Source organism: Oncorhynchus keta, chromosome 11 (assembly GCF_023373465.1).
Source record: "Oncorhynchus keta strain PuntledgeMale-10-30-2019 chromosome 11, Oket_V2, whole genome shotgun sequence".
NCBI classification, from domain to species: Eukaryota; Metazoa; Chordata; class Actinopteri; order Salmoniformes; family Salmonidae; genus Oncorhynchus; species Oncorhynchus keta.
In genome coordinates, this window is record NC_068431.1 from 42536267 (window position 1) to 42559459 (window position 23193).

At 44.0% G+C, this 23193-nt stretch overlaps 2 protein-coding genes across 12 annotated transcripts in view; one reads left to right on the top strand and one right to left on the bottom strand.

Annotated features, from left to right (window-relative positions):
* The first annotated feature begins 384 nt into the window (after positions 1-384).
* On the top strand, positions 385-17553 carry aatf (apoptosis antagonizing transcription factor). Of its 2 annotated transcripts, XM_052457249.1 has the most exons (13): positions 385-552; positions 1216-1389; positions 3146-3246; positions 3328-3529; positions 4037-4174; positions 5539-5653; positions 5836-6052; positions 6471-6635; positions 7733-7816; positions 14003-14070; positions 14176-14256; positions 14922-14993; positions 17207-17553. In XM_052457249.1, the coding sequence occupies exons 1-13, from the start codon at positions 468-470 to the stop codon at positions 17268-17270; spliced, it is 1566 nt and encodes a 521-aa protein (XP_052313209.1). In that variant the 5' UTR covers positions 385-467; the 3' UTR covers positions 17271-17553. The 2 variants fall into 2 exon arrangements, with proteins under 2 accessions (XP_052313209.1, XP_035636610.1); XM_035780717.2 differs by having other exon boundaries at positions 3146-3529.
* A 748-nt stretch (positions 17554-18301) lies between these two features.
* LOC118389695 (acetyl-CoA carboxylase) overlaps positions 18302-23193 on the bottom strand; it is a 49545-nt gene continuing 44653 nt past the window's right edge. For all 10 annotated transcript variants that reach the window (XM_052457245.1, XM_052457247.1, XM_052457243.1 and 7 more), the window contains 4 exons: positions 22987-23141; positions 21551-21721; positions 20532-20668; positions 18302-19939 (listed from right to left, as the gene is read on the bottom strand). In XM_052457245.1, coding sequence (XP_052313205.1) covers positions 19810-19939; positions 20532-20668; positions 21551-21721; positions 22987-23141 — 593 coding nt within the window. In that variant the 3' untranslated portion in view covers positions 18302-19809. The remainder of the gene's footprint in view (positions 19940-20531; positions 20669-21550; positions 21722-22986; positions 23142-23193) is intronic.

Sequence of the window (23193 nt, forward strand, 5' to 3'; positions counted from 1 at the left end):
AGCGTGCACTGCGTTTCGGACACAGGAGTCGCTGGTCCACGATGAGACAAGGATATCCCTACCGTGCCCTAGACCACTGCGCCAATATTTACATTTTTAACATGATAATTAGGTCCTACATGTATGAATTGACAGCAAATATTGTCAGTCACAACCCTGTGGCAGCGGCACTGTAATTATAGAAGTAGGCCTATGACATATAGAAAGTTGATTATATATTTACCATTTAGTAGATGTTATACTTTACCTACAGGGTTTACAGTGTTTAACTACAATTAAGTCGGATATTAGTAATCCACACTGCATTATCTTAATTATTTCAGTAATCCATATTGCGTAGGCTAAAAAACAACCTCTGCTTGATTGAAGTTGCGCTGTAGCAGTTCTATTATTCAATTTCTATATGGGAGTCGCATCTTGATGACGTAGGCGTAACATGTGTGAGTTGTGAGTGAATACATTGAACGATGGCTGGCCACATATCACAACAGCTGGAAGATTTATTAAATCCTTTGCCCAAGTTCACAGATCCAGAGGACGACCATGATGAAGGTAAATTGCACTGTTTGCTTTTGATTTGAAGACAATGTTTCCGTTTTTATGTATAAAGTCATTACACACACGCCAGGTAGGCGCGTGGCAACAGCATGCAAAGCTAGACAGTTAGCAAGCAAGCTAGCACACGGAAATTACCAATTTACCAAAAACCTCTCTGTAGCTTATTCTGATGACCACGGTGTAAACTGGTAACCGTCAACATAGCCACGTGTTTGTTGAAGTTTCAAACTGAGCATAATGAATGTAGGACGGGAGCCACTGCACTGCGCCATTCTAATAGCGGATCCTGCTAGCAACTACTGGCGCTGCTAGCTAGTTATATTGACTTTTTCACGACACGTTGGCGGTTACTAGCAAGTTAATATTCTTATCGCTCTCTCTAAACCTTATATTCATTGCTAGCAATTATGCTTGAAGTTGGGATTAGTATTCTCACCCTGGCTGCGGTTCAATATACACATGAACATGACATTATGGAAAGGTGTTTTATCCTGTCATAGTTATTCAACTTGACTTGTCTTTATTTTGAAGACGTCTGAGTTAGCCTATCTGTAACATTCTGGCTCTGATAAGTTGCCAGCCACTTTGTATATTGATCAGATAAGACTGAATGACCAAGAGACAAGTGCTCAATCTGACTGTTTTGATTCCTTCCAGAGACGAAAGCCAAGGTGGTGGAGGCGTTTGATGAGGGTGACGATGAGGATGAAGCTGTGGTTACCTTGAGTGGGCTCCGGAAGAAAGCTATCACTCTGCTGGAAGAGACTGACGAACGGTACCTGGGCAAGGCAACATCTCGTAAAAACCTGCTGAAGGAGATCGAAGGGTCTGGTGAGTTGGAACATGATTGTGTCATTTATAATAATGTTAAACATATATGTAGGATAATCAATGCATATATGTAGGATAATCAATGCAGCTGACCATGGGTGAAAATAAATGCAGAACCTGTCAAGAAAGTTGACAGAGAGCTGTGGTTTGGGTACTTGAAATGCATCCCTTTTTCCTTCAACCCATGGAATTAGCCCAACTGTCGATCTGACAAAGTTGGCATGGTAAAGGCAATAGGGTATTAACATTCACTTGACTTAGTCAATCAGATACATGATTACCTTTTAGGATGGGGGAAGGTTGGGTGTATTTTTATTTATTGGCACTGCGTTTGAAAATTGTCATTTGTAGAATTCTGCCCTCTTGTGGTTCTGTAAGGGGCACTTTTACAATATGTAACTGACTACCATTCGGTTCAAAATGAACGATACTGAACGAAAATATAAACTCAACATGCAGCAATTAACGATTTTACTGAGTTACAGTTCATTTAAGGAAATCAGTCAGTTGAAATAAATTCAATAGGCCCTAAAGGGTGCAGCCATGGGTAGGTCTGGGAGGACATAGGCCCACCCACTTGGGAGCCACGCCCAGCCAATCAGAATGAGTTTTTCCCCACAAAATTGCTTTATTACAGACAGAGATACTCCTCAGTTCAGGTGGCTTGTCTCAGACGATCCCGCAGGTGAAGAAGCCGGATGTGGAGGTCCTGGGCTGGCGCGCGGTTGTGAGGCCGGTTATAAGTACAGCCAAATTCTCTAAAACAACACTGGTGGCAGCTTATGGTAGAGAAATTAACATAACATTCTCTGGCAACAGCTCTGGTGGACATTCCTGCAGTCAGCATGACAATTGTATGCTCCCTCAACTTGAAACATCTGTGGTATTGTGTTGTGTGAAAAAACTGCACATGTTAGTGGCCTTTTATTGTCCCCAGCACAATGTGCACCTGTGCAATGATCATGCTGTTTAATCAGCTTCTTAATATGCCACACCTGTCAGGTGGATGGATTATCTTGGCAAAGGAGAAATCCTCACTAACAGGGATGTAAACAAATCTGTGCACAACATTTGAGAGAGATATGCTTTTTGTGTGCGTATGAAACATTTTCAGGGATCTTTTATGTCAGCTCATGAAACATGGGACCAACTTGCGTTTTATATTTTTGTTCAGTATAGAAATAAATGTGCCTCATGCCACACTGGACTCTATAATGTTGTAATGTCTCCTAGATTAGTACCACAAGGCAAATTGCTGGCGAACAGGAGACCATAGCTTTAATGGATTGATGTTGGTTCCTTATTTACAATTGAATCAAGTCCAGTTCTATTCTATGCTCAGCTGTGCGTGGTCATATCATGTGTAGACGATTTATTACCGTGTAATAGCTTAGGCCTACATCTACTAGTGGTCTGTTTTTTTTGGTTATTCATTGGAGGAATAGTTTTTAATCAAGCTAATCCCTGTTTATCCAAACAAAATGCCTTGATTAAGGCAGAGATTTGCAAGTCAAACATGGGGCCATGCAGCAATCAATTTAAACCTCGAAGACAACTGATTACAGCATTTAAGATGGTGTGTACACGGCATCCGTACTGTTATTCAGGTGCTGAGTGGAAGGCCATCTACAACCTTATCTGCCTGCATTAGTTATAATTGCTACATTTTTATGAACATCCATTTTTTTTTCTTAATTTACATCAAATCTAAAATTGAATCCTGGTGTTGTCGTTCAAATTTAATGTGGCTTTTTAGGAGAGGATGATGATGAAAACGAAGAGGAGGAGGAGGAAGAAGATGACTATGCTGATCTGGAGGATGGAGAGGCTGAAGCTGGAGATGATGATGATGATGATGATGAAGAGATTGAGAGTGACATCGCTAAAATGAAAAGCTTGGTGTCTAAGCTGAAGGAGACTGACATCACACTTTCCTCAGTGACAGACTTCCATAAGCTAACAGAGGGAATGGATGATCTTGGAGCGAGCGAAGATGATGATGAAGAAAGTGATGAGGATGGAGAGAGTGAAGAGGAGGAGATTGATAATGAAGCTGACGATGTGGAAGCTGTGATGACTTTCTCTAAAGAGAAAGTGGATGAAGAGGTGGAGAAAGGGAAAGCTGTGAAAGATCAACTTGGTATGTATTTGTGATATAGGCCAATGAGGGCTCCTCAGAGGAGGAAGGGGAGGACCATCCTCAGTGAATTTAATAAAAAATACAAATAGTAAAACATTGAAGTTTAATTTTTACATAAAACTAAAAAACATAACTATACTAAATATATTCACATGTCACCAAATAATTGATTACAACACACTATGTTGCAATGAAGGTCTACAGTAGCCTCAGCAGCACTCTGTAGGGAGTACCATGGTGTAGCCGGAGGACAGCTAGCTTCAGTCCTCCTCTGGGTACATTGACGTCAATACAAAACCTAGGAGGCTCATGGTTCTCACCATGAGCTAGTTTTGCCTATTCATACACCTGGCTCAAACAGAGGGATGCTATGTTAGCTAGCTGGATATGACTATCCCACACCACTGGAACTCTGACAAGTCAAGTTAAAATATACCTTTAAGCACATTTTATCACCTCCCTTTCTCAGTAGACAACCATGTAATTTATTTTATTAAATCTCCACAGCTCTTTGGGACCAGCTACTTGAGGGGCGAATTAAAATGCAGAAAGTTCTTCTGACAGCCAATAAGCTGCCACAACCACATACCTTCCCAGAGTTCAAGAAGAGGGGCGGAGCAGAGTTTGCTGGAGCGTTGAAGAATAGTGAGTGCGTTTGTTTCTGCTTGCATTTTAAACATGACTTTTAAAAAAAATTTTTTTTACAGCTATCAACAATATGAAATGAATTTAACTTTATTGTTCTCCAGGGGAAAATTGAATAAAAAGAAAATGTCAAAGGACAATAACAGGCATTACAAACAAAGTTTACAACCCTGTAAATGATGTGGTGATAATACTGAATGTCTTGTCTAGGCATGTTATCTCTCAGACACAATGTAGAACATTTGTATCGCTTGCCTGCATATGCATTGATCATGAGTGCGTAAAATAAGTTACTTTAAATGCAATGGCATTTGAAACATGAATTTTTAATCCTAATGGACAAGCTTGGTGCTAGTGTTATGGTTGTAGTAATTAGTGGGTAGAAAATAATTTCAACTATTTGTCTAGTAATAGGCTAGGCTGTCGGTGAGAACATTTCTACAAGGAGATTGTCGTAACAAAATAACATTTGCACTCTTTTGTTGTAAGAAATATCCTAATCCTTCTGGTTTCCACAGTGGAATCATATGTGAAAGCTAGTTTTCCTTTCTCTCATTATTGTTTAAACCTGACCGATTTGGCCTGATTCTTCGAATACTATTTTTTTTGCTCAAGGCATGGTGGTAGTCCACCTCCCTCATGAAAATCACTCATACAATTTTATAATCAATGCCTACAGTAATAGGATTCCTCTGGCCACGGGCAATTAATACAGTTTTTCTTTTTCCCCTCCTCCCCGCGCTGATCTCAAAGCTACGAGACACTGGCTTCTCCTCATTTACATATTTATTGCATTGGACTCAAATCTGGCGAGTGATTGATGTGGATCCTGCCTCCTGAATTTTTAGCGGCCCATTATTATGAAAGGGAGGGAGGGGGCTCCGGCGTGCCAGTGTACTTTTGATTAAAGTTGAAGAGGACAGAGTCATAAGTGTTCCCCACCTCCTTTCTTTTCATACGCCCTGTGATTTGGAGGGCAAATTCTCTCAAATTTGTTTTAGTGGATGTTGACAAGATGTGGACTAACAAATGCCGGGGGGGGGAACTGCTCCAAGGGATTTTAATCAGTCCTGCTTGGGGGCAATACTTTCTATAGATTTGCTGGACAAGTGAAGTTATGAGGCATATTTTCTATTGTTATGTGGCATAACTTCAGTGTATTTGTATACATTCTTGGGGCTAATATTGAGGAATTGACTTTCACAGTTGACTCGTGCTTCCCAAATTCATAAAGACCAATGTAAACTTTACCTCAGACAACACTATGTTCACAACATGTCTGCTTCACTCTACCCTCTTGGTTCCTATATCGCTCTGTTAGTTTATAAGGTCCTGTCAGCATGTTCTCTCTATGATGTTCTAAGGTCACAAAGCCCTGAAGGCTCTCCAGAGGTCTCTACTGGAGCTACAGGACCAGCTGCTCCATCAGAACCCAGACACCAGGCCCATCTCCCTGGGCAACACCTGGGGAGCACACAGGTCAGCACTGCCTCTCCTCCACGTCCACAGACAGAACATGAAGTGCTCTGTTACATGAAACACTGTCCTGATTAACGTGAATAGGATGCAATATTTCTCTGAAATGCCCTTGAATTCAGCCTCCTTATGGCTTTAGAATTGATGGTTGAGTATTATTTTGTTGTTCTGTATCTGTAATATAGTGAGGAGGAGATTCACAGTGACGAGGAGATTCACAGTGATGATGAAGAGGAAAGGAAGGAAGCAGTGGAACCGACAGGTCCTCCCAAACGGAAGCTTGAGATGGCAGAGTACCCAGACTTCATGGCCAAGCGCTTCTCTGACTTCCAGCCATACCGCGATGCCACGCTGCAAAAATGGCACGACAAGACCCAGCTGACCATGGGAAAGAGCAGCAAGGTCCACACACACACACACACACACACACACACACACACACACACACTCATCTGCACCAACCAAGGACACACGTCCACATGCACCAGCTGCACAGAGCTTAGCTCTTATCACCTAACCAGTCTGCACTGCAGTGTGTGTGTGTGTGTGTTTTCCATCTGCATGCACTGTGCATAATAGCACCATCCGTCCCTAAGCACACTTCAGCACTCAAATTTCATAGCTCTCATAAACCAAGGGCTAACATGCCAATTAAAAACCAGACTTCATATTGTCATTTTTTTTCCCCCTTCATTGTTCTGGTGTTTTCACTAGACATACTGCATTAGGAATAATCTAATGCTCTTCGTTTTTCTACATAGGGTAGTGACGTTGTAGCTGTGTTACGGTCTTGTTTCTGACTCTTGTTCTCTTCTCTCAGGGTTTTGGGGCATTTGACAGAAACATCCTGATCCAGGTGGAACAGGTGCTTATGGACAAGGACAGGCTGTTGAAACGCACCCAGACCAGGCGCTCCGAGTACAGAGTCCTGGGCAAGCTAGAGGCCACTGCCCCTGTACCCGAGACCACCACTGCAGGGGGAGAGGTGAGACTGGAGGGGAGGAGGGAGGGTTATGTAGGATAGGTAACATTTGCCAGCAGCATACCACCCTGCATACCACTGCTGGCTTGCTTCTGGAGCTAAGCAGGGTTGGTCCTGGTCAGTCCCTGGATGGGAGACCACATGCTGCTGGAAGTGGTGTGCTGGGCCGGCAGGCGGCACTCTTTCCTCTGGTGTAAAGAATATCCCAATGCCCCAGGGCAGTGTTTGGGGACATTGCCTTGTGTAGGGTGCCATCTTTCGGATGGGACGTTAAATGGGTGTCCTTACTCTCTGAGGTCATTAAAGATCCCATGGCACTTATCGTAAGAGTAGGGGTGTTAACCCTGGTCTCCTGGCGAAATTCCCAAGCTGTTCCTCATACCATCATGGTCACCGACTCATCCCCAGCTTACAATTGGCTCATTCACCCTCCCCCCCTCCCCTGTAACTGTTCCCCAGGTCGTTGCGGTAAATGAGAACGTGTTCTCAGTCAACTTACCTGGTAAAATATATATTTTTAAAAACTAAAGTGTCTGCTTGTATCTAGTATCCATACTAGCGAGAACACATCCCCCCTTAGGTTAACTGTACAAGAAGCTCTATAGTTCAGGTTGCTACTCTGGTTGGTGGAGGCTGTCACCATGATACCCCCTCAGTCAGATTCCTTCCAGCTAATTGTATTAAGCTGTTACAGCATTAACTGAGTGGGATACATTTATCTCTGTATCTTAATTGAATCTAGCCAGCAACTGAACTACACTAACCTGAAATGTAGGCAGTGTCGCGGCCCAAAATGATTCAAAGCAAAGAGCATTTGCAGGTTGGTTAATACATTACGGGAGAGAGAGGGGTTGTTTCAGCAGTTTTAGATTAGGGCCCCGCGCGGCTCAGCCATCCCTCTCCTTCCTCCAGAGGTGCCACTTTATCTGGAGAGCAGCCTGTTTATCTGGGGTGTTACATCTGGAGTTTATGGCTTCACCTCCTGCACAACGCTACATGACAGAGAGCTTTCTCTCTCCCCCACCTCTCCCTGGCTCTCACCCTTCCTCTCTCTCTCTCATTCCTTTGCTCTCTCTTATCTCCCTCTGTTTCTCTCTTAGGGGACAGAGCAGGTGCTGAAAGCCAATACGCATCTCAAAGACCTGGACGAGGAGATCTTTGATGATGATGATTTCTATCACCAGGTAATTATCAGCCCTTCTGCATGAAACATTCTCCTACACTCAAGGACTGAAGCATTCCTAAAACATTTTATTTTCTTATTAAAGTGGACAGAGACTATTGTGCAGGAGATAGGCAGCATCAGAATTCGACCTGCTGTGATCTTGGTAAAGTGCGCCTCTACACATGGTGTTGTGAGTCTGGCTTGCCACGATACTCCAAGCTATACGGTGGCACTACGTTGTGCGGGGTGAAGCACAGGGACTGCCCTTGTTATTGTAGTTTGTCCTTCAGAGGACACCGTCCCATCCGCTCAGTCTCCCCAGTCAGAAGGCTCCAGAAGTGCAGCTCGGAGCCGTTCCCAGTGGGACTTAGCCCTCCATTCTCCAGTCATGCTCCAGTAATACCTGCATTCTAATGTGGCTAACCTCTCACGGCAGGCCGGAGCTGGACTGATGTTTGCATTTACCTAAACTTTTTTAGTCAGCAACTTTGTGCATGCCATAAATCACCATTGTGTGTGTGTGTGCGTGTCTGTCTGTCTCTGTCTGTCTGTGTGATGCTGACTCCTGTATAAGGAGTCTCCACACTGCTCAGTACAACTGAGGCGTAGTCATTAACCATATCTGTGAACAGAGCAATCACTCACACTGGATTAGTCATTATGTAGCGCCAATGGAGCTTTAACAGTTACATTCACTAAGGAACTGCAAGATATGCAGATTCCTAACCTACGTCCTGACCAAGGATGAGGAAAAAATATGTATTAAAAACTGGGTGGTTCGAGCCCTGAATGCTGATTGGCTGACAGCCGTGGTAGATCAGACCGCATACCACGGATATGACAAAACATTTATTTTTACTGCTCGAATTACGTTGGTAACCAGTTTATAATGGCAATAAGGCACCTCGGAGGTTTGTGGTATATGGCCAAAATACCACGGCTAAGGGCTGTATCCAGGAGCTCCGTGTTGCGCACAAGAACAGCCCTTAGCCGTGGTATATTGGCCATATACATATACCTTATTGCTTAAATATATAGTACCAGTCAAAAGTTTGGACACACCTATTCAGTCAAGGGTTATTCTTATTTTTTTTTGGTATTTTCTACATTGTAGAATAATAGCGAAGACAACAAAACTGAAATAACACATAGGGAATCATGTAGTAACCAAAAACGTGTTAAACAAATCAAAATATATTTGAGAGTCTTCAAATAGCCACACTTTGCCTTGATGACAGCTTTGCGCACTCTTGGCATGGAATGCTTTTCCAACCATCTTGAAGGAGTTCCCACATATGCTGAGCACTTGTTGGTTGCTTTTCCTTCACTCTGTGGTCCAACTCATCCCAAACCATCTCAATTGGCTTGAGGTCGGGTGATTGAGGAGGCCAGGTCATCTGATGCAGCACTTCATCACTCTCCTTATTGGTCAAATAGACCTTCCACAGCGGTCTGTTGGGTCATTGTCCTGTTGAAAAACAAATCATAGTCCCACTAAGCGCAAACCAGATGGGATGGTGTATTGCTGCAGAATGATGTGGTAGCTATGCTGGTTAAGCGTGCCTTGAATTCTAAATAAATCAGTGTCACCAGCAAAGCACCCCCACACCATCACACTACCTCCTCTGTGCTTCACGGTGGGAACCACACATGCAGATATCATCCTTTCACCTACTCTTCGTCTCACAAAGACACAGCGGTTAGAACCAAAAATCTGAAATTTGGACTCATCAGACCAAAGAACAGATTTCTGCCGGTCTGTCCATTGCTCGTGTTTCTTGGCCCAAGCAAGTCTCCTCTTCTTATTGGTTTCCTTTAGTAGTGATTTCTTTGCAGAAATTCGACCATAAAGCCCTGATTCATGCAGTCTCCTCTGAATCAAAATCAAATAAATCAAATCAAATTTTATTTGACACATACACATGGTCAGATTGACTGACCATGCATTAAAGTAATGATGGACTTTCATTTATCTTTGCTTATTTGAGCTGTTCTTGCCATAATATGGACTTGGTCTTTTACCAAAATGGGGGTATCTTCTGTATACCACCTCTATCTTGTCACAACACAACTGATTGGCTCAAACTTAAGAAATGCATTCCAGGTGACTACCTCTTGAAGGCGGTTGGGAGAATGCCAAGAGTGTGCAGAGCTGTCATCAAGGCAAAGTGGCTATTTGAAAAAATCTCAAATCTCAAATATATTTTGATTAGTTTTTTTGTTTACTACATGATTCCATATGTGTTATTTCATCACTATTATTCTACAATGTAGAAAATAGTAAAAAAATAGTAAAAACCTTTGAATGAGTAGGTGTTCTAAAACTTGACGTGTGTGTATATATGTACACAGTCGAAGTCGGAAGTTTACATACACTTAGGTTGGAGTCATTTAAAACACGTTTTTCAACCACTCCACAAATTTAGTTTTGGCAAGTCGGTTAGGACGTCTACTTTGTGCAATGCACAAGTAATTTTTCCAACAATTTTTTACAGACAGATTATTTCACTTATAAATCACAATTACAGTGAATATGAATATGAATATATGAATGAATATATGCCATTTAGCAGACGCTTTTATCCAAAGCGACTTACAGTCATGTGTGCATACATTCTACGTATGGGTGGTCCCGGGGATCGAACCCACTACCCTGGCGTTACAAGCGCCATGCTCTACCAACTGAGCTACAGAAGGACAGTGGATCAGAAGTTTACATGCACTAAGTTGACTGCCTTTTAGACAGCTTAGAAAATTCCAGAAAATTATGTCATGGCTTCAGAAGCTTCTGATCGGCTAATTGACATCATTTAAGTCAATTGGAAGTGTACCTGTGGATGTATTTCAAGGCCTACCTTCAAACTCAGTGCCTCTTTGCTTGACATCATGGGAAAATCAAAATAAATCAGCTAAGACTTCAGAAAAAAAAATCTGGTTCACCTTTGGGAGCAATTTCCAAACATCAGAAGGTACCACGTTCATCTGTACAAACAATAGTATGCAAGTTTTAAAACCATGGGACCACGCAGCCGTCATACCGCTCAGGAAGGAGCCGCCTTCTGTCTCCTATAGATGAACGTACTTTAATGCGAAAAGTGCAAATCAATCCCAGAACAACAGCAAAGGACTCTGTGAAGACGCTGGAGGAAACGAGTACAAAAGTATCTCTATCCACAGTAAAACGAGTCCTACAGTGGGGAGAACAAGTATTTGATACACTGCCGAGTTTGCAGGTTTTCCTACTTACAAAGCATGTAGAGGTCTGTCATTTTTATCATAGGTACACTTCAACTGTGAGAGACGGACTCTAAAAAAATCCAGAAAATCACATTGTATGATTTTTAAGTAATTCATTTGCATTTTATTGCATGACATAAGTATTTGATACATCAGAAAAGCAGAACTTAATATTTGGTACAGAAACCTTTGTTTGCAGTTACAGAGATGATACGTTTCCTGTAGTTCTTGACCAGGTTTGCACACACTGCAGCAGGGATTTTGGCCCACTCCTCCATACAGACCGTATCCAGATCCTTCAGGTTTCGGGTCTGTCGCTGGGCAATACATACTTTCAGCTCCCTCAAATGATTTTCTATTGGGTTCAGGTCTGGAGACTGGTTAGGCCACTCCAGGACCTTGAGATGCTTCTTACGGAGCCACTCCTTAGTTGCCCTGGCTGTGTGTTTCAGGTCGTTCTCATGCTGGAAGACCCAGCCACGACCCATCTTCAATGCTCTTACTGAGGGAAGGAGGTTGTTGGCCAAGATCTCGCGATACATCCCCTCAATATGGTGCAGTCGTCCTGTCCCCTTTGCAGAAAAGCATCCCCAAAGAATGATGTTTCCACCTCCATGCTTCACGGTTGGGATGGTGTTCTTGGGGTTGTACTCATCCTTCCTCTTCCTCCAAACATGGCGAGTGGAGTTTAGACCAAAAAGCTCTATTTTTGACTCATCAGACCACATGACCTCCCATTCCTCCTCTGGATCATCCAGATGGTCATTGGCAAACCTCAGACGGGCCTGGACATGCGCTGGCTTGAGCAAGGTGACCGTGTGTGCGCTGCAGGATTTTAAACCATGACGGCGTAGTGTGTTACTAATGGTTTTCTTTGAGACTGTGGTCCCAGCTCTCTTCAGGTCATTGACCAGGTAATGCAGTGTAGTTCTGGGCTGATCCCTCACCTTCCTCGTGATCATTGATGCCCCATGATGTGAGATCTTGCATGGAGCCGCAGACCGAGGGTGATTGTCATCTTGACTGTCATCTTCTTCCATTTTCTAATAATTGCACCAGCAGTTGTTGCCTTCTCACCAAGCTGCTTGCCTATTGTCCTGTAGGCCATCCCAGCCTTGTGCAGGTCTACAATCTTATCCCTGATGTCCTTACACAGCTCTCTGGTCTTGGTCATTGTGGAGAGATTGGAGTCTGTTTGAGTGTGTGGACAGGTGTCTTTTTTTTTATTTTTAAGAAAAACTAACAGGTCTGTGAGAGCCGTAATTCTTACTGGTTGGTAGATAATCAAATACTTATGTCATGCAATAAAATGCAAATGAATTACTTAAAAATCATACAATGTGATTTTCTGGATTTTTGTTTTAGATTCTGTCTCTCACAGTTAAAGTGTACCTATGATAAAAATTGCAGACCTCTACATGCTTTGGAAGTAGGAAAACCTGCAAAATCGGCAGTGTATTAAATACTTGTTCTCCCCACTGTATATCGACATAACCAGAAAGGCCAATCAGCAAGGAAGAAGCCACTGCTCCAAAAACGCCATAAAGCCAGACTATGGTTTGCAACTGCACATGGCGACAAATATTGTTCTTTTTGGAGAAATATCCTCTGGTCTGATGAAACAAAAATAGAACTATTTGGTGATAATGACCATTGTTATGTTTGGAGGAAAAAGGGGGAGGCTTGCAAGCCGAAGAACACCATCCCAATGAGGAAGGACAATTTGTGGCTATATTGAAGCAACATCTCAAGACATCAGTTAAAGCTTGGTTGCAAAAAGGGTCTTCCAAATAGACAATGACCCCAACCATACTTCCAAAGTTGTGGCAAAATGGCTTAAAGACAACAAAGTCAAGGTATTGGAGTGACCATCACAAAGCCCTGACCTCAATCCCATAGAAAAGTTGTGGGCAGAACTGAAAAAGCGTGTGCGAGCAAGGAGGCCTAAAAACCTGACTGTTACACCAGCTTTGTCAGGAGGAACAGGCCAAAATTCACCCAACTTATTGTGGGAAGCTTGTGGAAGGCTACCCAAAACATTTGACCCAAGTTAAACAATTTAAAGGCAATGCTACCAAATACTAATTGAGTGTATGTAAACTTCTGACCCACTGGGAATGTGATGAAAGAAATAAAGGCTGAAATACATCATTCTCTCAACTATTATTCTGACATTTCACATTCTTAAAATAGTGGTGATCCTAACTGACCTTAGACGGGGAATTTTTACTAGGTTTAAATGTCAGGAATTGTGAAAAACTGAGGTAAGGTATTTGGCTCAGGTGTATGTAAATATATATTTTCACTGTGACTAGTGTGTACACTGAGTGTTCCCCTGTCTCAGGGCCTGGAGCTGGCCATACAGAAAAACCAAGCCCCATACTAGCAGAGGAGAGCCGGGGGCTTAATTGGGGACATTAATGAAGATTATCTCTCTCCTGATGGGGGTCAGGGAGAGGGCTGCATGGTGGCTGATTTTAAACAAAATGGTCCAGTTAGTCATGACACGGCGTTACTATCTCTGGGGGGGAACTCAAAGAAACATGGATGAGTAGTGGAACCACTGCCTGTACTGTGTGGATTGTGTAACTGTATGATGAATGAGCGCTGTTCTCTCCACCACAGCTCATTAAGATGTTGGTCCAGTGATGATGATGCTCTGGGGTTCTGGCATGTTGTTGCTCTGCTAACTGAGGCTGATGCTCAGCAGTGGTTCATTCTGGCAGAGACTGGGCGGTCTGGGCCCGGGTCCTGGGATTGGCTGCTGGGCTGACACTGATGAAGAGGTTCTGATTTAAGTGAAAGGATTTGCTGCTGGGATAGAGAGGGAGAGCTCTGTACTCTGGTGAATGAACAGGGGGGTAAAGATGTCAACACACACGAAACTAAATACTGTTTTGAAACGAGAAACTAAGTCTCCCCCTTTGCGCTCTTTCCCTCCTCTCCCCTTTTACTCTGTTCATCTCAGCTTCTGCGAGAGCTTATTGAACGTAAGACGAGTGCTGCAGACCCCAACGACCAGGTGGCTATGGGCAGGTGAGCGACGTGTGTGTACATGCATCTGTTTGTGTGGTGCTAGGATGTGGGGTTACCCCTCTAGGCCTTTTCTGATCGGGGCCCTCACTTCTCCTCTCCTTCCAGACAATGGCTGGCCATTCAGAAGCTCCGCAGTAAGATCAAGAAGAAAGTGGACACCAAGGCCAGCAAGGGACGCAAAGTCAGGTGAGAGGAGGGAACAGAGAATTGGTGAAGAAATACAGGTTCACTAGATTTCCTTTTCTCCACATTCAAACACTCTCAGAATAATTTAGTTTCATTGTTTCCCTGTACGTCTTGTTCCAATTTATGCCTGTTAGGAGTATTAGGTCTGTTTTTATCATGCACTGCAGAACAAGCTCTTTATTTCTCTGTCCAGGGAGGCTCCAATGACAGAATTTATGAAAATACATTTCACTTCCGATGCTGGTTAAAATGCTATAGTTTATCTATAGTCCTTTCAGTTATTTCAATTATCTTTTTTATAGAAAATGTCCCCCTCTGTTAATGTAAATTACATTTCCATGTGGCCTGATTAAATATTTGAGGACTCAAATTGATCATTTGTATTTATACATATAAAACTATTTGCCGGTGGAAGAATTGCAATTACAGCGTTTGTTTTCTCCATTTATTCCAAGTGGAAAGGTCAGCCTTTTATTTGGGGCCTTTTGTACCCATGGTTTTTCTCTCTTGTTTATCCTCTACACACAGGCACACAGCACAAACAAATGGACTCAAACACTCACATTTATTAATGGACAAACCACCGTTACATAATTGAATGTGTGTGTGTGTGTGCTCTATTTCTGATGGTGTTTGTGTATGTGTGCTTTCGTGTGTCTGTCTAGGTTCCACGTCCACAGTAAGCTGGTGAACTTCATGGCCCCCATCGACCACCTCTCCATGAATGATGGCGCACGGTGAGCACCTTGTTGTGGACGCGTCACAGGCGTAATGGCAGCGCACTTCACCGCTGGCATGCCAATATTGACCTGTTCTTCAACCCATCACCTCCTCCTTTATCTTGGGGCTGTTAGTCACAGATCTGTGTTCTGTTCTCCTGTCACAGCCATACATCTGTCCCCTGGACAGCTACCCTCATAAATCGCCGTGCCCTGGTTTGCTTGCCTGCTCTCACACCCGCATTGTTCCCCCTGTACCTTCTGCCGCCTTCTGTCATTGGCCAGTGAGAGTTGGTGGGATTTCTAAATGAACAGGGTCTTCAGTCGTAATGTGTAGGCTGCTGACTGTCCTATTGTACGTGAGTTTACAAAGGACATAGAGTCGCAGTTTCCACATGCTCGTGGGCCCATATTGATTCTCAGCGCACACCTGAGACTGAGGGGACAGTAAATGGCTAGGCCCGTCCTCTGCCTCTCTCCCTCTTATCTGTCCTCTTCCAGTCTATACTGCAGGTGAGACGACAGGCATTCTAAACATGGTAATGACTGCACAATGGGCTGCCCCAGCCCTGCCCGCGTGCACCTCCCACCTCATTTCCATAGCAATCAATGGCCTACAGTAATAATGGTGATGTATGGCTGTTGCATCAGGCTGGCCGTTGACCTTTCCCAGAGAGCCACACTGGCTGACCTTTGGAAATGAATGCCCTGGCACAGCCCCCCCCGCCCCCCCCTATACCTCCCGTCCCCTCCTCCACCACTGCGCTGGCTTTACGGATGCAGCCTGCCATGCTCCACTGGCTCCATGAATGTTAATATGGGGTGTGTGTGTGTGTGTATCATGCATGCATACATGACATGCACATTTAAGTCCTCTAGAAGGTATTGAGACTTTCATCATGGCACATTTCTGCATCGGCATGTGACATAGGATATGCCATTTTTAGGCAGGCTGCACCTTCAACACACCCCTTGTTGTCTCTTGTCTTCTGTCCATTGCGCACACAGAGACGGTCAGTCCTATATCAGCCTGGGTTTTCTGCCCTCGTTATCCCAGTGCTCCTCAGTATTCCCCAGCGGATGTTTACCGAGCTCAGGCAGAATGAGAATGTATGCATTATGTGGTGATGATCAGAGTATTGTATTCCTTGACCCTGGTGGCGCATTTCAAATGGGGATTGGGGATTAAGTCCCTCCTGTGGCTGGATACAGGCTGGCTGCCCCCTGAGAGCAACACAAGGCCCCTCTTTAACTCAACACATTACACAGGAACTGGTTATGCTGTAGTGGACCCAGTTTTGTAATAGATTTTAATCGGTATGGTTGTCCACTGCAGTAAACGGCGCAGTGCAGTGTGGGAGCTTTGGCTGTTGTCCTATCCCATTGAAGATGACCCACAAGCAGTCTTAACATGACTGTCTGCACTCAGACTAGACCAGTGCAGGCTAACAGACTCCCTTGACTCTTTTTAATCATCTCAACACAATTAACTGAGACATGTGACATCACATACCGCCATCTAGTGTCTGTTTCATGACACACAGGCTTCACCTGCTGTAAATTTGCATGTATACGCTGAACATGTTTTATGGATGTAGAAAATAATTGTATGTGCAGATAGTCGGACACAAACTAAACCAGCCCCGTCTCAAAATTAGGCCCTATTTATCTGCCTGTCTGAGTAGAGCCACTTTGACTGGAACATTTGACTGATTGAAATGACTGAGCTGGTTAGGGGAGATGAGTCTCCAGGAAGGCAGTCCAGTCCAGAGATGGAGAGCAGCTGGGGCCTCTGATTCCATCCCTGCCTGGCTGTGTGTTTCTGCTCTTTGTCATTGGCAGGCCAGCCCCAGACAGAGTGACAGGCACTTGTGTTCACGCAGTAATCAGAAGGCCCTGGGCTCCATAAAGACCCCTCTTTGTCTCTCCTCTCATCTGGACTGTTGCATATTACCCCCCTAATTGGAATCCTGCAACTGGGTCACTGGCATTGTCTCTCAAGTGCCATCAAGTCGTTGAGACGCATGAATGTGGAATTATTCCTTCTCCCAATGAATCGAAACCTCTCCTCCCTTTCTTTTCTCTCACCCCTCTCCATCCCACAGATTTACTCTTTAGTCACATTCAACTGTTCAGTCTGTTGGTGACAGCCAGGTTTGATAATACTTTTACCATGATTATTCTTGACAAAAAAAGTAATGTTTAAACTTGGATTTTTCTTGTTGGTGTAGGACTGAGTTGTATCGCTCACTATTCGGGAAGAACTCGTTTGCTGAAAGTGCGGTGCGGGAGTGACATGCTCTGAGGGAGCAGGGGAGGTGGACAGCACAGAAGACAGAAAGAACCCAGGAGATAAACACAATACACTTCTTCTGGTCCAGTCCTGCTCCTCTAAAAGCTTATGGACAGTATCAGTCTCAAGTTTAGTTCAGACTGGACCTGACTGGTTTGGACTCGGCTTCAAAGGCTTGAAGAGACTGCTTTCTCTACACATTTTGATACTGTCAGGAAAAACTACATTTTTCTATTGTCCCCTTTTAAAATGTCTCTTTCTGTGAATAAATACCAAGGTAATTTCTGCCTGCTGACTTATTGGAGGGGAAATTAACAAATGCAGATTTTGCTGGTGATGAAATGTTTTATTGTAGTGTAGTTTATACTTATGGGGGAAACACTTGCAGCCCTGCCAAACCTGCATAAAGCAATTCCTCTAACTTTCTCCAAACAATCCTGTTCTCTCTGCTCCAGTAGGAGTAGGAAGGGCCTGATGTTGCAGTTTGTCAGTGATTAGTGCTGGAATTAGCCAGCCTAGCGTGCCTCCACAAATGAGCAAAGCCCTCTGGGAGACCGGAGAGACCAGGCAAGGCACATTTCCAATTATACCACCGAATGACTCTTTCTTATTGGGCCTCCCATAATTGTGATGGGTATTGGGTGTATGCAACTCAATTTGTCTTACATATTTGTTGGTAGGATGGTAATAGAGTTGACGGAGCCAAGGGGACGATATGAAAGTGAGACGGGGAAAAAAACAAAAGGGATGAGATGGATCCCTCACTATTTGTTTGATCTGTCTCATCTCTTTTAAGACTGTTGAAGTTTGGGGGGAAAAAGTGCCACTGATCATCTGTGGGTTGATGCCTGCATGAGAAAATAATGTCATTTCCAAGTAGTCAAATGTCTCTCCCTAAGAATACTTTTTTCTCGCTGAATTTGGCAGAATTAGTGTGATCTATTTAATGGTAAATCATTTAGTGATGATGCAGTTTGAAATGCCAACTCAATCTTGCTCTTGCCGCGTTAAAAAGCAAAACAAATCTGTCAAACCAGGTAAGATGTATTTTATTAAATTTGAACTGAGGTAATTCAGGTTCCCTACAGTAAACACATTAACCTTTCTCATTCAGCCAATCACCTCATTAGTAACAGGACTACCAGAAATAGACAAATATAACTTAAGACTAGCACTGTGCATGAAGTCATCCTACATTGACAATTCTTGCCTCTTTCATCTAGGCAAAATACAATTTTTACCTGACATTGAATCAAGTATTATGTTAAATTTGAGGCTCTCCAGCAGCTAGGCCACCATCACTTTGCCATAAAGAAACTACAGTATCCAGGATCCATCACTGTTCCTCAATAAGCATAACCAAGTTTACACAATACTATCATTTTCTGTGTCACTAGTTACCACAGCCATAAAGTCACAATGGCTATATCGTAGCTTTTTGGTCTTTAAGGTTAGGCATGTGGTTAAAACTGGTAGAAATAGGCATGGTTTTAGCCATAATGACTTTTTGGCTGTGCTAACTAGTGACGACCCATTTTCTACTTGGAAAATGTCTCAAAATAAAGAACTACAATTTACAGAACATTTTAAAATCACACCTTTTGTAATACTGAATGTATAATTCTAGTGTACACTACTCAGTTCTCTTTAACATGATTGCCATTTAATAAATTAGTCACCTAAAATGTTTTACATATTTTCTTACACAATAATTGTTAAAAAATATACCCCACGGGAGGGAAAAATGGAATTCTCAACCATTATGGCACCAATTACCATTAGTGTTTGCTTTTGTGTCAGTCTTTTAGTATACTATAGAACAGTAAGGTGCATTCAGAGGTGGTGACAGCTGCTATTCTACCCGCATCAGTGTGTGTCTGCCTGCCCAATGGCTCACCCCAGGGCCAGTGTGGGGTGGTTGGGTCTGAATAGGGCCCTCTTCTTGCCTCCTGCTGGGCTCTTCTCTCCAGGCCCAGGGAAGAACGACACGCTATCCCCATCACAATGCCACGCTCCACCTCCTACCCTGGGTTTAATCAGTAATTAAGTGCGCCGTGCAAAGGTGTGCAAACCCTCCACCCTCGTGAACCCTCCCAGCAATCTGCTGCAATTTTATTGTCAAGATCGCCATCAAAACACTCAAACTCAATGCATGTTTTCCTGTCCAATAGGACAGAGGCTCATTATGATAGCAAATGAAGAGCTGCTTCCACCTTGGCCAATTGTGTGGTCCCCAAGCTTGTCGTCATTCATGCTAGTTATATAGTTTCTGGTCTTGGCTTTGTCTATCATTTTTGAACTTACATAGATATCACAACTAACACATTCTGTAAGACGTATAAATGCATTACCCTGGATATCAGACGTAATAAATAAATCCATTACCCTGTGTCTCAGCTCTCCCCCCCCACCCTCCAGGATCATTTTCATCTGTAACAGCACAGCCTCCGTGGGCTGCTATGTTGGCTCCTCCAGCCTCAGCTTCTGGCACAGTTCCACTGCACCTGAGACAGCGGGGCCAGGCTGGGGAGAGGAGGCACTCTAGGTGGCGGCCGGGGCGGCATCCATGGTGGACAGGATGCGGACCACCTCAGCACGCTGTGTAGGGGAGATGTGCTGCGTCATGTGCACAATGGAATCCATGGCAACCTCAGGGTTTGCTTGGACCAGGCTAAGGAGGAGAGAAGAGAACCTGAGTGAGATGAAGGAGATGTAACCATTTGTTTACCTGGCTGTACATGGAATAAATAGATTCTGTGGGAATCAGTGACATTGCACTTTCCTGACACCAGGACATATCCCACTGCATAAACATGGTACTATACAAAGCTTTGAGTAGACTTCTACCGGCCATCTCAAGGCTGGTAGGTTTCCAGTGACATGCCAGGCTGGTAGGTTTCCAGTGACATGCCAGGCTGGTAGGTTTCCAGTGACATGCCAGGCTGGTAGGTTTCCAGTGACATGCCAGGCGTGTCACTAGAAAAACAGACGTCGATTTTGGCCATTTGAAAAGATCTTGAGAACATTGATATGCCGTCATGGGTGCTCACCAAAAAAAATGGCACAGCGTTGGGCTCAGAGCACTGTGCCATGGCAGTTCTCCCTTTTCTAGCAAGCAGGGAGAGTACTTACTAAATGGAAACAGCGTTTTAAAGAAATCTATTAATGGGTCAAAAATCAACATTCGTCCAATTACGTCAAATCCCGAAGTGAAACTATGAGATCAGGTTGGATCAGCCTGTTAAACGAGCGGTCGGTCTCACCTGCGGATCTGCTTGAGGATGTGGTCCCTGCGGATGTACTTGATGTTCTCGTCGATGACAGACCTGGCCCCCTCCTCCTCCTTCAGCTGCTTCTCCAGCCACTCCACTACCTCCTCATTGCTGTCCCACAGATAAGCCTACACACACACACACCACACACACACAAGAGAGAGAGAGAAGAGAGGAAGATTTAATCCAACTTCTCAGTGACATTCTTTTTTGGGGCTAAGTTTTATCCATATCAGTGGAAAAACCCACGTCTGAACTCATGTTTGTTTCGGGCAGTAGAGCACTACAATCACATTCTCATAACCTTGCTTGTCTGAATGAGTGGGGGTGAAGCTACATTTTTCCTAACAGAAGTGAAAGTGCGAGAGCTACAAAGTAGGTCCCTGATGCCTTTTTGACTGGACCTGATTGAGAAATCCATATTCATGAGGGCAGCCAGTCTCTGATCCCAAACAAAGGCAGACGGGGCTTAGGCAGATTGGGAGGGCGGTAATGGCCTCACGCTGTTTTAAGAGCTCTCCTGCTTGTAGTCCGCAAGAACATTTAATGCCCTTATTAATCATTTTTAATCCGTTTGCTTTTAATTAAGAAACAGCGCGTGGCTCTCCTATCTGCACGTGCCAGGGCTCAGATTAATTGTAGCTTAAGATAGCCGGCCCTGATTGGGGTAATGTATTAGCTAACAAGACGGCCGCTTCTAAAGATATACTCTGTCTACCTCAGGAGCTGGGCCTTTTCTAGTCACCCCTGGAGGCAGCAGTCTAGGCTGAGGGACATATTTTCTATCACCTATAGTTATTTCTACCGAGCCATAACCGAGACACCACAACTTCTGGTTGGAAATTGACCGGATTATTATAATTTTTTTATGATTAAAACCAGACTGTGAAGGAAGGTATAGATGTATAATCTCATGAATCTGCAGCCTCTAGTTGACAGTGACGGTCAGTGTCTCTGTGCTTAGGAGGGCTTGTTTGAGGAAAGTGGAGGAGCAGGTAGTGGACAGTCACCTTGACGGTCCCCTCAGCCTCTACGAACCAGCGTCTCAGCATGGCCTGGATCTGTCCAATGGTCAGCTCGCTGTTGGCCACCTGGATCTTCCTCTTGACCGTGTCCTCCAGCAGCAGACGCCTCAGACGCCAGTAGAAGAAGTGACGTGATGTCCGCCACTCCAGGATATCCTGGGAAACCACACACACACACACACACACACACACACACACACACACACACACACACACACACACACACACACACACACACACACACACACACACACACACACACACACACACACACACACACACACACACACACAGAGATGGGATATCTCACCAACAAGCAATACTGGCTGACTGATATTAGAAAATGTAAATATAATCTAATATTGTGTAATTATTGCCCCACCCCCAACAAAAGAAATATGACATTACTCAATTTACATAACTAAACAGATTTTGAACTGAAGAGAATATCTTTGTACGTCATGATATGAGAACTTCTGAGTGCAGGAGAGTCTCCCAAGAAGTAATCTGTCCTTGGTATTCTACTGAGCACCTATGTGGCTGTCAATCAGATTCTTGTGCGGTTGCATTTGCAGGCACCTATCACTGATAATTGTGCTGTTGCATTTGCAGGCATCTTGAGAGCAACTGAGATTGTCATCTATTATAGAGATACTTCAGTATACAGAAATGCCCTAGCAGCCTTCCTCTCATGAACCCATTGTGCGTACGTGTGTGTGTGATGGAGAGAGCTTGGAATCCTGCCTGGGGCTGTTCTGTGCTTGCTGAGGTGATGGGCCGGGTCATCAGCAGGTAATTATAAAGACACGTCTCACAGCCTGAGAGAGATTGGAACACTCTTTTCCCTAGGCATCTACTGAACACTATATTCCCTCGGCATGTCATCGACTGCACCAGTCTACTGCATTGTAGGTAACACCGGCTCGGTTACTCACATACCGCATAGATACAGTTCTGTGTATTGGAATGAGACATCATAAAAACACTTTTTAATGTAATATTTCTTCACATATAGTGACCTTCATTTCAATACTGTTCTGATGCAATCACCATCGCACTGCCCTATCCCATCTGGACAAGAGGAATAGCTATGTAAGAATGCTGTTCATTGACTACAGCTTAGTCTTCAACACCATATTACCTCCAAGCTCATCACTAAGCTCGAGGCCCTGGGTCTGAACTTCAGGAAACAGCAGAGGAAGCACGCCCCCAAACAAGTTCGACGAGGCCTTATATTTCTATATTTGTTAATTCCATTATTTTACTTTTAGATTTGTGTGTTTTGTTAGATATTACAGCACTGTTGGGGCTAGGAACACAAGCACTTTGCTACACCTGCATTAACATTGGCTAAATGTGTCATTTAATTTAATTTGACAATTCGTGTTCTGATCACTTTCAACGTGACCGTGTCATCTCACCGTAATGACGCCCTTCTCCTGCATGCGTCCCGGGGTGTCGTGGAGGTCGGCGAACTGCACGGCCACCTGGTGGTAGATGGGTAACAGGAACTCCTCCCGCTCCTTCAGTTTGGTCTCCAGCTCCTTCCTCTCTGGCAGGCCCAGCTCTGGGGTACCTGGAGAAGGAGACATGGCCAGGAGGGTTACAACACAAACCAAAGATTATTC

Excerpts from the sequence above, each read along its gene's own strand:
- aatf (XM_035780717.2), top strand. The coding sequence starts at position 468 with ATGGCTGGCCACATATCACAACAGCTGGAAGATTTATTAAATCCTTTG. Across the intron at positions 4,175-5,538 it reads TGCTGGAGCGTTGAAGAATA|GTCACAAAGCCCTGAAGGCT; the intron begins GTGAGTGCGTTT and ends TGATGTTCTAAG. Across the intron at positions 5,654-5,835 it reads AACACCTGGGGAGCACACAG|TGAGGAGGAGATTCACAGTG; the intron begins GTCAGCACTGCC and ends TCTGTAATATAG.